The 14,016-nt window shown below is 43.0% G+C and overlaps 1 protein-coding gene across 2 annotated transcripts in view; it reads right to left on the bottom strand.

Moving 5' to 3' along the window:
• Positions 1 to 12,191: 12,191 nt before the first annotated feature.
• Positions 12,192 to 14,016, bottom strand: part of GABRP (gamma-aminobutyric acid type A receptor subunit pi) — a 42,733-nt gene continuing 40,908 nt past the window's right edge. For both annotated transcript variants that reach the window (XM_077926478.1, XM_028722179.2), the window contains exon 11: positions 12,192 to 13,013. In XM_077926478.1, coding sequence (XP_077782604.1) covers positions 12,717 to 13,013 — 297 coding nt within the window. In that variant the 3' untranslated portion in view covers positions 12,192 to 12,716. The remainder of the gene's footprint in view (positions 13,014 to 14,016) is intronic.

Genomic DNA, 14,016 nt, shown 5'->3' with positions numbered 1-14,016 from the left:
AGTCACATTCCACTTTTCGGTTTGGAATATGAATCTGGAACAAACACTAGAGGCTTTAAAAGAGAAATTAGCCCCAGATCACAGCTTCCCCATATCAATAACAGTCAAGAGTAAATGTCAAGTTTCTTTGGCACAGTTTTGGAATGCAGCTACTGCTACCCCACACGAGAAAAACCAACAACAGTCTTCTCCTTTACTTGTGAACCTGACATGTATTTTTTACATTGCCGCTGTGTGCATTTCTTTAACTGTGTCTCAATTCCCCAGCAAAAGGTGACATAAATTAGTAACTGTGTTCCAAACACATTAAGTCATAAAAACCAAACAAGGATATGCACAGCACTTGTTCGTTTCTATAACTTCAGCCAAAAAGAAACCAGAAAAGGAGAATTGTGCCCTTGCCGGCAGGCTTTGATAAAATCTGTTGCTCCACAATAACTAACAATAAATCGGAAGTATTTATAAAAGCGTTCCTCCTTTCTTCACCTCCCTTAAATTTTATCATACGAGTGACACTCACTACCACTGTATTTTCCTTATAATCATCTTAGCCAATCTTCATTGTATACATTTGCCGCTTGGAGCAGCTGCAAGAATTTGCCGCAGCTACCAATCGCCTGTCCAATTGCCACAGCCACAGCCAATCGCCAGCAGGCCTTCCTGCAGCCACCAATCACCCGCCCAATCACCACTGTCAATCTCTTGCTTGCTGCTGCCATTGATAGCACGTTCCCCCCGTTCACTTTCCATGTATAAGACGACACCCAATTTTTGCCTATTATTTTTTTTAGCAAAAAGCATCGTCTTATACACTGAAAAATACGGTATTCCGTGGATTGACGTTTGCACTGATTCAGCAGTAAAGAGCGGGTTTTCCTGGAGAAAGTGGTGGAACAAATGAAAAAATAGTGTTAAGTGGAAAACCTCTCAGATACTTGCTTCCTACAAGTAACGTGTGGACGAGCCCTTTGTTGAGCATTCATCTTGATTTGTTTACAAAATATGTAAATTGTTCATTCTTTCATTCCACAATTTACAATGTTTTTCCTATTTTTTTGCAGTTTTTCCTATTTTTATTTTTTTTGCAGTGCTCATTGTACACACTGCAAAAGTCTGTTTCCTATTTTTAAAAAGTGGATTTGTTGTGTTAAGGTAAAAAGGTAAAGGGACCCCTGACCATTAGGTCCAGTCGTGGCCGACTCTGGGGTTGTGGCGCTCATCTCACTTTATTGGCCGAGGGAGCCAGCGTACAGCTTCCGGGTCATGTGGCCAGCATGACTAAGTCGCTTCTGGCAAGCCAGAGCAGCACACGGAAACGCCAGTTACCTTCCCACCGGAGCAGTACCTATTTATCTACTTGTGCTTTGACATGCTTTCGAACTGCTAGGTTGGCAGGAGCAGGGACCGAGCAACGGGAGCTCACCCTGTCACGGGGATTCGAACTGCCGACCTTCTGATCAGCAAGCCCTAGGCTCTATGGTTTAACCCACAGCACCACCCGCGTCCCTTGTGTTAGGGTAACAGGGCACAAACCTAAAGTTCTAGTGTGCACTTGAATCCCTCGTGCAAAATATTGGCAGTCTGGAAGCGCTTTCTTGATCCTTTGTTGCTCTAGATCAGGAGGTGATCATGTAGCTCTCTAGTTTTGTCTCAGGGCCTATTACAAAACCCCCCTCTAGTTGATTGACAGCTATCCGTTTGAACGGTTCGATATCAATTGTTGTTGAACACTTTTGAAATGTTTCCATTTGTCTGGGAGACGGAAGAACAGAATTATAGTTCTCTCTTTTTAATATTATGTAGAAAACAATTAAAATATATAGGATGGATTATTAAAATATGTAAAATTTATAATTTAATTATAAGATTGCAGAGCTTTATAGTCTAATAGCTCTGGTGTATTTTGCATAACAGTGAACAATTGCTTCCTTAAAGCACACAGTAGAATCATTTACTTGATGCTGGAGAATAAGTTAATTATGGATCCCTTGGCTTTGACTAATGGTTTTAATAATCACATTACTGTAGAATTAACTTATACTTTACCATGCTTATAGCACTAATGATGAGAATTATAAAATTTATGTATCTTCAAAGTAAAATTGGCATGAAAAAGCTGCCTGAAAATACAGCAGCTCCTCAGAGAACGTTTAATGGGTATCCAATCACTTCTGATTCTTCTCCCACTTATCCTCACTACTCATTTACAATTTTCTTCTGCTTCCAAGACTGCTCAGCAATTACCATTTTATGAGCTGAAGTGTGGATGGTCTTCCTGAGCAGAGTGTATTAAAAAACAACAACCCTGGCCTAGAACCAAAGCAAACAATCCCAGCAATGCCACAAATTTGCAACGTGCACACTGGACGTGACACTGACTGTTAAGTTGTGGGTGCACATATCAGACGACACAGCGATTCTTCAAACAGCTCTTGTTTATTCAGAAGCCAGAACAGAACTGAGCTGAAGGGCTCAGTCAGCCTGCTTATATAGAGCTCCAGTACAACGTTACTGTAGCAACTTTCTAAAACTATCCAATCACTGAACATCACTTTTGATCCTTCATTTGCATAATTATCTACAGTATCCCCCCCTGCTGGCCCAGGGTGAGAACTTCAGTACATAACACTGACATTTATTATGACAAATTATGGAAAGAAAGGAGAGAGCCCCGATCTTTATTGTTCAGGGGTGTTGACTGTATCAGCTTTCCACATCATTTTCTGGATCTGTTGTATGCCTGACTGCAGATACTGATGCTCCCGGTAGGGATGGTTAAGAAATTCTATTCTGTTTGTATTGAAAGCTGAATCTGTCAAACTCGTGCTTTCTGAAAGAGTACGCTAACTGCCCTTTGAAATTCATGCTGATGTGAATTTTGCAATGCAGTCCTCCAAGCAACATTTAAAAAAAGAGAGAAGAGCACGTATTTGGGGAAAGTGCAAATAACAGACGCGTCAAGAACATTGTGCAGAATACACTGGCAATAAAACAACACCAGTGTGGAAGGGGTCTCAGGTCAGATCCTGCTTTCATCAAGCACAGTGTTACCATCTCTGTGGCAGTGGTTCTCCAGTAGTTCCTGGCAGAGAGAAGGAGGTCTCCTTTCCCATCACTTTCTAGTATTTATATTTATTTATATTTATATTTATATTTATATTTATATTTATATTTATATTTATATTTATATACCCACAGGTCTCAAGGTGGTTCACAAGATAACTTCACAATATAAAAACGCAAAATACATAACCACTCTGCTCGGCCCTGGGTGCTGACAACCCCTACTACGCCACTGGTGCTAGAATGCCTGTCTCTTCTTGTTGTTGTTTAGTCGTGTCCGATTCTTCGTGACCCCATGGACCAGAGAACGCCAGGCACTCCTGTCTTCCACTGCCTCCCGCAGTTTGGTCAAACTCATGCTGGTAGCTTCGAGAACACTATCCAACCATCTCATCCTCTGTCGTCCCCTTCTCCTTGTGATCTTTCCCAACATCAGAGTCTTTTCCAGGGAGTCTTCTCATGAGGTGGCCAAAGTACTGGAGCCTCAGCTTCACGATCTGTCCTTCCAGTGAGCCCTCAGGGCTGATTTCCTTCAGAATGGAGAGGTTTGATCTTCTTGCAGTCCATGGGACTCTCAAGAGTCTCCTCCAGCACCATAATTCAAAAGCACCAATTCTTCTGTGATCAGCCTTCTTTATGGTCCAGCTCTCACTTCCATACATCACTACTGGGGAAACCATAGCTTTAACTATACGGACCTTCATGGATCACTGCCTTGCCATGGCGAAGGGGCTTGAATAACTCAGCGAAGCTATGAGCTATGCCGTGCAAGATGGACAGGTCATAGTGGAGAGTTTTGACCAAACATGATCCACCTGGAGCAGGAACCGGCAAGCCACTCCAGTATCCCTGCCAAGAAAACTCCATGGACATAGACAACAGGCCTGCCTCTTGAGAGGGGGAAAATTCTGGTGGCGGTGGGGCAGGAAGGGCACCGCCTCTTCTTCTTTTGCTGCCTGAGGCAGGTGCTTCCCCCCATCTCATCAGTGGGCCAGCTCTGTGGCCAGTTATTGAAGCCGCATGTCTCGCCCTAGCTTTGGTTTTCGTACTTCTTTCGTTTACTGTCTAATCCCTACTCCCATTTGACATGAACTCAGGAAGTGCTTCAGTGCAAGGTTTTTCTTTTCCTCCCCACCCCCCACCCCCAGTCTGCAATCAACAACACCTGACACCAATTTGTACTTCAAAGACTCCCCCCTCCCCCCCCCATCAGAATACAATTTCATTAGTCATATGCCAAGCATTACAATGCCATGGAGAATAATGCAACAGAACTCAGCACTTAACATGATACTATCACATGACCGAAAGGCAGGAAATTAATAAAAACACAATTTCCTAAAAATAGACTTAAAGGCACCAGCGCTCTAGAGGAACAGGGCTTCACAAATGGTCTGGTGGGGAAGGATCACTTGTTATTGGTAGCAACGTGAAGTGACTTTTATTGGAGATATTTGTTGTTTCCCCCTCTAAAGAGAGTTGTCACAAGAAATTCCAGTTATGTGGCAATTCCTGTCCAGGAAACTAGAGAACTAGACTGTCAAGTCCAGATTAATATAACTATCCAATTACACTCTGGGGCACTGGAGACCAGGGTGGTTTTGTTATGTTTGCTTAAATACTAAAACACTACAAGTGACAAGCATAATAGAATGAAAAGGACCAGTCAGTCAAAATCAGTTCCCCGAAGACAGACTGAACAGAGAGTCTATTCCTGGTATTTAAAGAAAATTAAAAATCAGAAAAGAAGGAAGGAAAGGTGCTTCCAGATTGTTACTAGATTTGGCTAGGATACAATTGCATACTGACAAATTCAAGTTTTGTAGTTATGGTTGGTTGGAAGTCTTGCGCAATAAACCTGCTCCCCGCAAAATGAACTGGAAACTGTTCAATGTCACCTAGCGTCCCCACCAAGAAACCAGGTTGAAGGATCAATAAATGCAGACCAATCAACTGACCTGGAAAAATGGGACACCCCATTTTTACTCAGGAGAGGACAGTGGCCAGAATTGCTGCTGCAATCTTTTGTGATTTCAGGCTGCACTTTTTTTGGGGGGGGGTGGCACTTTTTGGGGGGCGGCTGAGATCTCAGCCAGTGTTTACAGGAAAGGAGCTGGGAAACCAACAGTCTCTCATGAAATAAAGGTTTTTGAGAGAATGTTTACTGAGACCTTTTGCGGCCACCATACAAAGTATAAAATGTAGTTTGACCCCTAGGTCACCTCCTCTTCAATATTTCAAAGCTTCCGTGTGTTTGCTCTGACAGTTCCAAAAAGGCAGACCTGAGAATTTGGAGTCACTGTACATAAAGTCATTTTCTTTGGCAGCCTTGATATTAGTCAGTGGGGCCCTTAGCTATGTCCAATTTATCTCAAATGTCTTCATAGTCAAGATATGCACGGCAGGTTTCATTTCAAATAATGTAATTCTAGCCGACGGTAGTGCAAATATTCATTTTTATTATTGGGATCGTGTATATTTTGGCAATTTTAACTATACACCGGAAGCCTCAAAAGTAAAAAGTCCAATGCAGTTCAAAGTCTTATTACTTACCTGACCATTAAAAAAACCAGCCCATGGGTCATAAATAAAAACAGAAAGTGTTCCTTTATGCTTCACGTGATTTCTGTTTCACAGCGGGCTAACTTGAAGAGAGCAATTGTTTCCATCAAGACAGCGAAGGCCTGGAAAGTGGGAAGTGGCAGGGGAAGTTTGGGGCATGATGTGTGAAATCACACGGTGCGAGGCAGCGGTGCGGCAGGTGGCGGTGCTGCGCTGCTGTGTGTGGCAGTCAGCTCAGTGGGATCCCATCCTCATCGCCAGTGAAATATACTCAGAGTCAAGAGTGGATTTCATGCTCTTTATTCAGCGCATAGTGGTGAGGAGGAATGGAAGTTCCCCCACAATATCTGCTTTATATACATTATTCACACAATGGGCCCCATGTGATTGGCTAATCCCGGGATTCACCTGTAGGCCAATCAGGCTGCGGATTCACTTCCACCTGGAGCTGAATTGGGTGGTTCCTGCGGACCAATCATACTGCTGCATTGTTCTAGGGCCAATCAGACTGCTGCATTCTGAATCCTAGGACCAATCAGACTGCTGCATTTTGGATCCTATTCAACTCAGCACATAACAATGTGGCAGACCAAGGGAAGGTATGGATCCAATGCATTCCCAATGCCCTTGTCAACCCCAACTTGCAACCCCAAAGTAGGAAATAAACTACACCTGGAGCTAGCAGTGTTTATTTCCCTCCCATCATTCCCAGCAAGGGGGAAATTGTAAAATAAGAGCATATAAAATCCAGGAAAGGACTGAGGGCCACAAGAGTTATCCTCCTCATCCAGTAAGCGCCAAGAGGGGTTTGAATGAGACAGTCTCCAGTCCTTGCTCCCCTGTTCCATTTTAGGATTGCAGCCTAGCCATTAATTGTGGATTCTCTAATTTGCCTAGCTTAGCCCAGCCTTGAATACACATACCCTCCAACATTTCTCCGATGAAAATAGGGACATCTTATTCCATGATGAGAATGACCCCAGCCACTCTGGGTGGCTTCCAACATTTCTCCAATGGAAAATAGAGACGTTCTACCATACACTCCCACATCTCTCCGATGCAAATAGGGACGTCCTTAAGAAAAGCAGGACATTCCACGATCAAATCAGAAACCAGGATAGCTTCTGTAAATCTGAGACTATCCCTAGGAAATAGGGACACGTGGAGGGTCTGTATACACAGGATATGAACTATATATTGTATTCTTGTATACATAATGGAATTGAATTGAGAAGAGGAAAAGCAGTATATGTCTATCAACACAGAATACATAAGAGTATGCCAATATTTTCAGCAGAGTAGTTGACATAGTCCCATACTGGTCCCATCACCTCCTGGCAAATAGAAGGGGAAGAAATGGAGGCAGTGAGAGATTTTACTTTCTTGGGCTCCATGATCACTGCAGATAGTGACAGCAGCCACGAAATTAAAAGACGCATGCTTCTTGAAAGAAAAGCAATGACAAACCTAGACAGCATCTTTAAAAGTAGAGACGAGACATCACCTTGCCAACAAAGGTCCGTATGGACCTTGTCAACAAAGGTCCGTATGGTCTTCCCAGTAGTGATGTATGGAAGTGAAAGCTGGACCATAAAGAAGGCTGATCACCGAAGAATTGATGCTTTTGAATTATGGTGCTGGAGAAGACTCTTGAGAGTCCCATGGACTGCAAGAAGATCAGACCTATCCATTCTGAAGGAAATCAGCCCTGAGTGCTCACTGGAAGGACAGATCCTGAAGCTGAGGCTCCAAGACTTTGGCCACCTCATGAGAAGACTCCCTGGAAAAGACTCTGATGTTGGGAAAGATGGAGGGCACAAGGAGAAGGGGACGACAGAGGATGAGATGGTTGGATAGTGTTCTCAAAGCTACCAGCATGAGTTTGACCAAACTGCGGGAGGCAGTGGAAGACAGGAGTGCCTGGCGTTCTCTGGTCCATGGGGTCACAAAGAGTCGGACACGACTAAACGACTAAACAACAACAACAGTTGACATAGTGGGTAGAGTTTAGCTTCAGCAGAAGTCTGAGCCATGTTCGTTAAGTAATGGGTACTCAACGGATTTTTTAAAACAAAAAAACTCCTCAAAGCCACACACCCATTCAGTTTGACAAATAGCTTAGCATCTGAGTTCCAGTTCATCCAAGGCTGAGAATGGCACCATTCCTTAAATCTGGGAAGATCTGCTGTCAGTCATAGCTGATTCTTCTAGGCAAGTACAGTATAACACAGAACAAGGCAGTTTTGCATGTTCATGATATTATTGCAACTATCCAAGCACAATTTAAGGTGCTGTTTTTGACCTTTAAGTCTAAAGATGGGTTTCACTGGATGCTTCCATATCCCCCAACTAACAGTCTATTATTCTAACACCCTTAAAATGATGAGGAAATGCACTCAAAAGGGTGATGCAACAGTTGGTTGACCCAGCTTTGTATAACCTCCTTGTGAACACATCAGAATGGACGTTCAAAAAATAGCCACCATTGTCTAAGCTCCCCACAATTTGTGTGCAAACTAATCAGGATGAATGCTCAAATCAATAGGTCATCAAGGAGAGACCAAAACTGAATTTTGGCTTTATCTAGTTCTGAGGAAATTTATCAAATGTTGCCTTTTTTTTATTATTATTTTTTTTTTTTGCTTCTATGTAAACCACTTAAGAGGTTTTAAAATCAATAAATAAATGCCCTTATCGTACGTATTAGTCCTTAAGGTGCCACAAGACTTCTTGTTTTTTGCTGCAACTGATTAACAAGGCTACTAACCCTCTGGCATTTATTAGCACAATTGTTCCTAAGTAGGTTTCCCTCATACTAGCTCTACAGAGGTCTTGTTTAGCAGTGGCGATGGCAGGCCATATATTGAGAAAGTTGTTATCACTTATCTTCTTCCGCCCCATTCCCAACAGCTGTAAAATATATAAGATTCCTGTGCAAGAGGCAGAACTCATGCAGCAAACAGCTCAGAAGTAATTCTACCTTATCAAGGCATATGTGATTTGTGTAAAATATAGCTTTGGGGTTCTCTTCATGCTGTCATGTTTAATTCTGTAAGGTAGAGGCTGATGAATCTGCTACCAGCCCAGTAAAAGGCTGTTTGTGTAGCCCCATTGGCTCTGAAAAATGCATGAACTTCATGTCAACAGATGGGAACATTTACATACACCACTATGTTTTGAAACAGTAATATAAACCACATGGAGAGTAAAAACACAATGCATGGATTGAAGCCTTTCATGTCAATTCACATTAAAATCAAGGTTTCTCAAGTGCCAATTGACATTTGTTTAGGGACCAGAAAAGTGAGCTTGTTGCTTGCTCTGAGAACTAACAAGTCCATGAACACAGAAATGGGTGAATCTGTCAATTTCAATTTCTCTCCGTTTCTCATTTTCCCCAACTTATATTCATTTCTACACATTTCCACAGCAGTTTTCGACTTAGGGGGGAAAAAGTCGAAAATTCCTTTTAGTGCAAATGTCTCTGCACATTTCCACAAAGCAATTTCCTCTAATGTATCATATTTTTGTATGTTATATGCGTTTCTGTGCACATTAGCTGGAGAACTGCACTGCAAAATTCAAAACAGTGTCAATTTTTAGGGATGGCTGCATTGTTCACGCGCTGTTTCAGAGCGCTCACTCCTTCTCTATCACTGTTTAGGATGCAGGGATGCAGAACATTCACCTTCCGTTGCTTACCTATGAGGGGGTACCTTATCCTTGCAGTCCCAGTTGCAGCAGTGGAGGGGAAGTTCTAGTAGGTATTTGCTCCTGGAGTCCTTAAGGTACCCAGAAGAATTTAAGGAACCACAAAAGTTAGCAATCTAACCTTCCTGTATTTGCTGTTGGCATGATCTGCTTGCTGTTTTGAGCAGAGTTGCTCCCTTTTTGCGTCAATGTTCTTTCAGCAAGACCTCATATTCTCTCCAGTCTCATCTGACTTTTGTTAAAAACTAAAAGGACTCCTGACCATTAGGTCCAGTCGTGACCGACTCTTGGGTTGCGGCGCTCATCTCGCTTTATTGGCCGAGGGAGCCGGCGTACAGCTTCCGGGTCATGTGGCCAGCATGACTAAGCCTCTTCTGGCAAACCAGAGCAGCGCACAGAAACACTGTTTACCTTCCCGCCGGAGTGGTATCTATTTATCTACTTGCACTTTGACATGCTTTCGAACTGCTAGGTTGGCAGGAACAGGGACTGAGCAATGGGAGCTCACCCTGTCGCGAGGATTCGAACCACCGACCTTCTGATCGGCAAGTCCTAGGCTCTGTGGTTTAACCCACAGCGCCACCCGCGTCCCCTGACTTTTGTTAGGTCCCTTATAATAGGAAGCTGCCTTACACTGAGCAAAAATGGCTGAGGCTGATGGGCTTTGGAGTTCACCAAATTCTGGAGAGCAACTAGGTCAGGAAAGGCCACTCTTGACAATATTAGGTAACAACAAGCCCAGAGTTTGAACAGACAAAGAGATTTACTTTGGGAGAAAAGGAGGCGTTTTATTTTGGCTGGAAAATAAATTATATAAAGAGCAAATGTCATTTTCGTAGCTTTTTAAAATTTAATTTTAAACCACACCATTAACTTTATTACAGTTTATCGAGGATATTTTAAAATGTCAAAAAGTACAGGCCTACATTTCATTACTAGAATTTCACTTTCCATTGTTTTCCTCTGCTGGGGTGTTTCTGTTTTGTTTTGTTTCTCCCTGAAATATAATACTTGATCAAACGTATGATTTATGAATATGTGGTTTTGATCCTTCACAATACACGGTGGGGAAATGGTTCAATAAAAAGTTATTAAAGAAAAATCCATAATGTTTCATATGTTGTGCTCCCATCATAGAGCAAGAGACCTGAAAGACTACAATCAATCACATGGTAAGCACCTCCGAGATGAACTTGCCATTCAGCATATGTAACTAACACCAGCCTAGAAGGCCTGCGTCAGCCAAAACCCAACAATGCAAACTGTCGCCTCCATTAAATGAATGGGGAAGCCCTTGTGGGCAGCAGAGCTCTGTCTGTGGATCTATGTAAACCTTTGACCTCAGGCAATGCATTCCAGTCTTCTACCTTGAGAGGATAAGTGTTGTTATTTGCTTGGGGTCTGCGGCACATTATGTGTATTTTGATATTATTGATTAAATACTAAATGGTTAGACACAAGGTTAACTGGTAAAAATAAAAATAAAATTCCTTGACCCAACTGACATGCCTATATTGGGTGAATGATAAATGCAGCACAGAGTTTTGAGTTTTATAAATGCCATTATGGAGCGTCAGCAGAACTCCAACGATGACCTTACGGTGTCAAAATGGTATGTCTTCATAATAGAGATGTTCTCAGGCCATTTATTGGAGTTCATTGTGGAGGGCCAAAAGTAGATGAGATTCTAGTTGTATGCTTAGCAATTATGTCAATAGCTTTAAAAAGTAATAGCAGCTCCCTCTGATCTGATTCAGGACCTTCATACAAGAAGAAAAATGACCCCACCCCTACTCCTGCTATTTTCATTGGAAAAAAGAGCTTCCATTGGGGAAAATGAGATCTTTTCTTTCAATGCAAGTACCAGGCATGGGGAGGGTTGAGCTGGATTGGGACTGTAAAATGAGGCAAGAGGTTAAGGCCCCTTTCTCAACACCACAGCCCCAATCCAAATTGAGTCCCCCATGCCTGCTATTTATCTTTTAAGTAATTCACAGAAGACCTGATTGCATGAACCCTGATTAGTTTGTCGGCCCTGTTTCTGTCTCCTTTCAAGACTTTTCCCAAAGCAGAGTTTCAACATAAGGCAAAAAAGGAAGAAAGAGAATATTCCCCTCTGTTGGAGGACAGAGCTGTGTATGTCTGTATGTCTGTAGCCGCCTAAACTTGCTGGCTGCCCTTGTTGCAGCAGAGGGTGCTATCTCAATTCTAGTGTTGAAGTACGATTCGGTTGCCCAGCCAGTTAGCTTCTATACATGCAATGGGGAAGAGGGCGCCATCTTGTCCTTCACCTCAGATGGCAAAATGTCTTCGGTTAGCACTTTGTGAGACATAGGCATCCCACTAATTTTTCAAACCAACATAGTCAGGGCATATTCCCCCAACCTGCCCCCCCCCCTTTGCTTTCTATTTGAAGTTGCGGAGACATATAAATTTCCTATTTACCTCAAAATAGCTTTTGTTTCGAATAGATGTGGGGTATTTTTTCAAAAACACACCAAAAAAAAAAACAAGCATGTAATGTACTGAGCCTGGATCCTAGAATAATAAGCAGGTAGGATCCTAAAAAGCAGCAACCTGATTGGCCTGCAGGAGCCACCCAATCCAGCTCCAGGAAGAAGTGAATCAGCAACCTGATTGGCCTGCAGGAACAGTCCAATCAGGCTCCAGGAGGGGAATTGAATCAGCCAATCACACGGGACCCATTGTGTAAATAATGTATATATAGCCAGAGGTTTTGGGGGAAAGGACTCACTGTTTACCGTGAGCTGAAATAAAGAGCATGAAATCAACACTCAACTCTGAGTATATTTCAGAGCATCTAGTTGTTATTAACAGAGATCCAGAGGTGTTCATGTGGTAAGGGCACTTATTTATTATTTAAAGCAGCATCTTGTATATCTGCAGTTCTCTGTGACCTTGAAAGAAGACGATACGAAAGCCTTCCATTTGCCATCATCTCACAGTGATTACCTTACCTGAGATCAGCAGGGAGCAATCCTCAGGTTGGCAGCAGCCTGCGCCCAAGTGATTGAAAACAACTAGCTGAAAAACCTCTAAACATCAGACTAAAAAGGGTACACTGGGGCTTAGCTACAGTGTAAAACAGTTGCACAGCCTCGAAGGACAAGGCCTAGCCATCTTAGCAATGGCTTCAAAAATAGGCTTGCACTTTTTGGATTCCACTTGTTCTAGCTCCACAGTCATACTCATGTGCCGCTCTGTACAAGATTTGGCTTTTGATACAATACAATCAATGCTGGGTTTGGGCCAAATTCTTGATATGTGCCCATAGCCACACCCATAACAATTCATAGTGGCTGGGAGCCAACATAGGCAAGACTTACTCACCACCACACGCCAAAATGGTCTTACTATTGCTAAAAGAATAAGTAATAAACCCAATAAAACAAATTGACTACCAAAAAACACAGAGGGAAGAGCAATCTTGAGTAGTGTTCGATGTTGCCTGGATTTTGAATTGTGAAATAGCTGACAACCCTGCGCATTTTGTTCTTCAAAAGAAACCGAATTTTGTCCTTTGGTTTCATAGTCGAACCACTGTGGGCGAGATTATCGATCGCACTGAAGTTGATCTTTTGATTGTAGCTGGTGACAGATGTGGAAAAGATACTGGTGACATCTTCCGTTTCTCTGGTAACCTCATTTGTAGAAGCCTAAAAGAAGAAAAAGTTACTAATACACATTTGGGCCATATCACTATTTCATAACCAACGCACCAAAACCAAGTACAAGGAAATACAACTGCAGAGGGCAGAAGTTCACTGTGACTCTGTTGCCAACATACCATTAGTCTGGGATGTTAGAAGAATAAATAAATCCCTGGAAGTCTTTAGCAAAAGCCAAATTCTTGTTTACTGATGCTAGACCCTGAGGGACCAAAATTTAATATCCTGTCTAGGAACTTGGTGAACACACCCTTTGATGGCTTACAGGTGGTGGTGTCTTTTGAAGTAAGTTTCTAGCCCCAGTACAAAATGATTTCCCCTCACTACTGCAGTGCCAACACTCAAAGAAACCATGCCACCATCTAGGAGATACCGTATTTCCCTGTGTTAAACATGCCCCTGTGTATAAGATGGCCCCTATTTTGGGGGACTGTAATTTAAGAAAATGGGGAGAGATATCCTGGAGTTTTTTGGGGGGGGTATTGCCTAGAGTTGTTGAGCTTTTTGGGGGGAGGTGCAGGAAACCACTAACGCTGACAACTGCTCGCACCGCAGAAGCAAAGAAGCGTCTGCCCACTCGCAAACAGCAGCCAGCAATCGCACGCACAATTGCTGCAGCAGCAGCCAATCCACAGCAGCCCTTGCAGAAGCCAAAAAGCACCCACCAAATCGTGCGGACAAGCTGCAGCTCGCGGCTGCAACCTATCACCTGTCCCCGTTATACACTGTGTACAAGACGACCCCCATTTTTATCTGGCTGAGTTTCCCCAGCCACTCTGGGCGGCTCCCAATCAAGTGTTAAAAACAGTACAGCGTTAAATATTAAAAACATCCCTGAACAGGGCTGCCTTAAGATGTCTTCTGAATGTCAGGTGGTTGTTTAAATGGTGTTTCCATGCACTGCTCTGGTTCGCCAGAAGCGGCTTAGTCCTGCTGGCCACATGACCTGGAAGCTGTACGCCGGCTCCCTCAGCCAATAAAGCGAGATGAG

The sequence above is a fragment of the Podarcis muralis genome, chromosome 3, assembly GCF_964188315.1.
Source record: "Podarcis muralis chromosome 3, rPodMur119.hap1.1, whole genome shotgun sequence".
In the NCBI taxonomy this organism is placed as follows: Eukaryota; Metazoa; Chordata; class Lepidosauria; order Squamata; family Lacertidae; genus Podarcis; species Podarcis muralis.
Note: the sequence above shows the minus strand (reverse complement) of the source record. Positions and strands in the feature narration are given on the sequence as shown.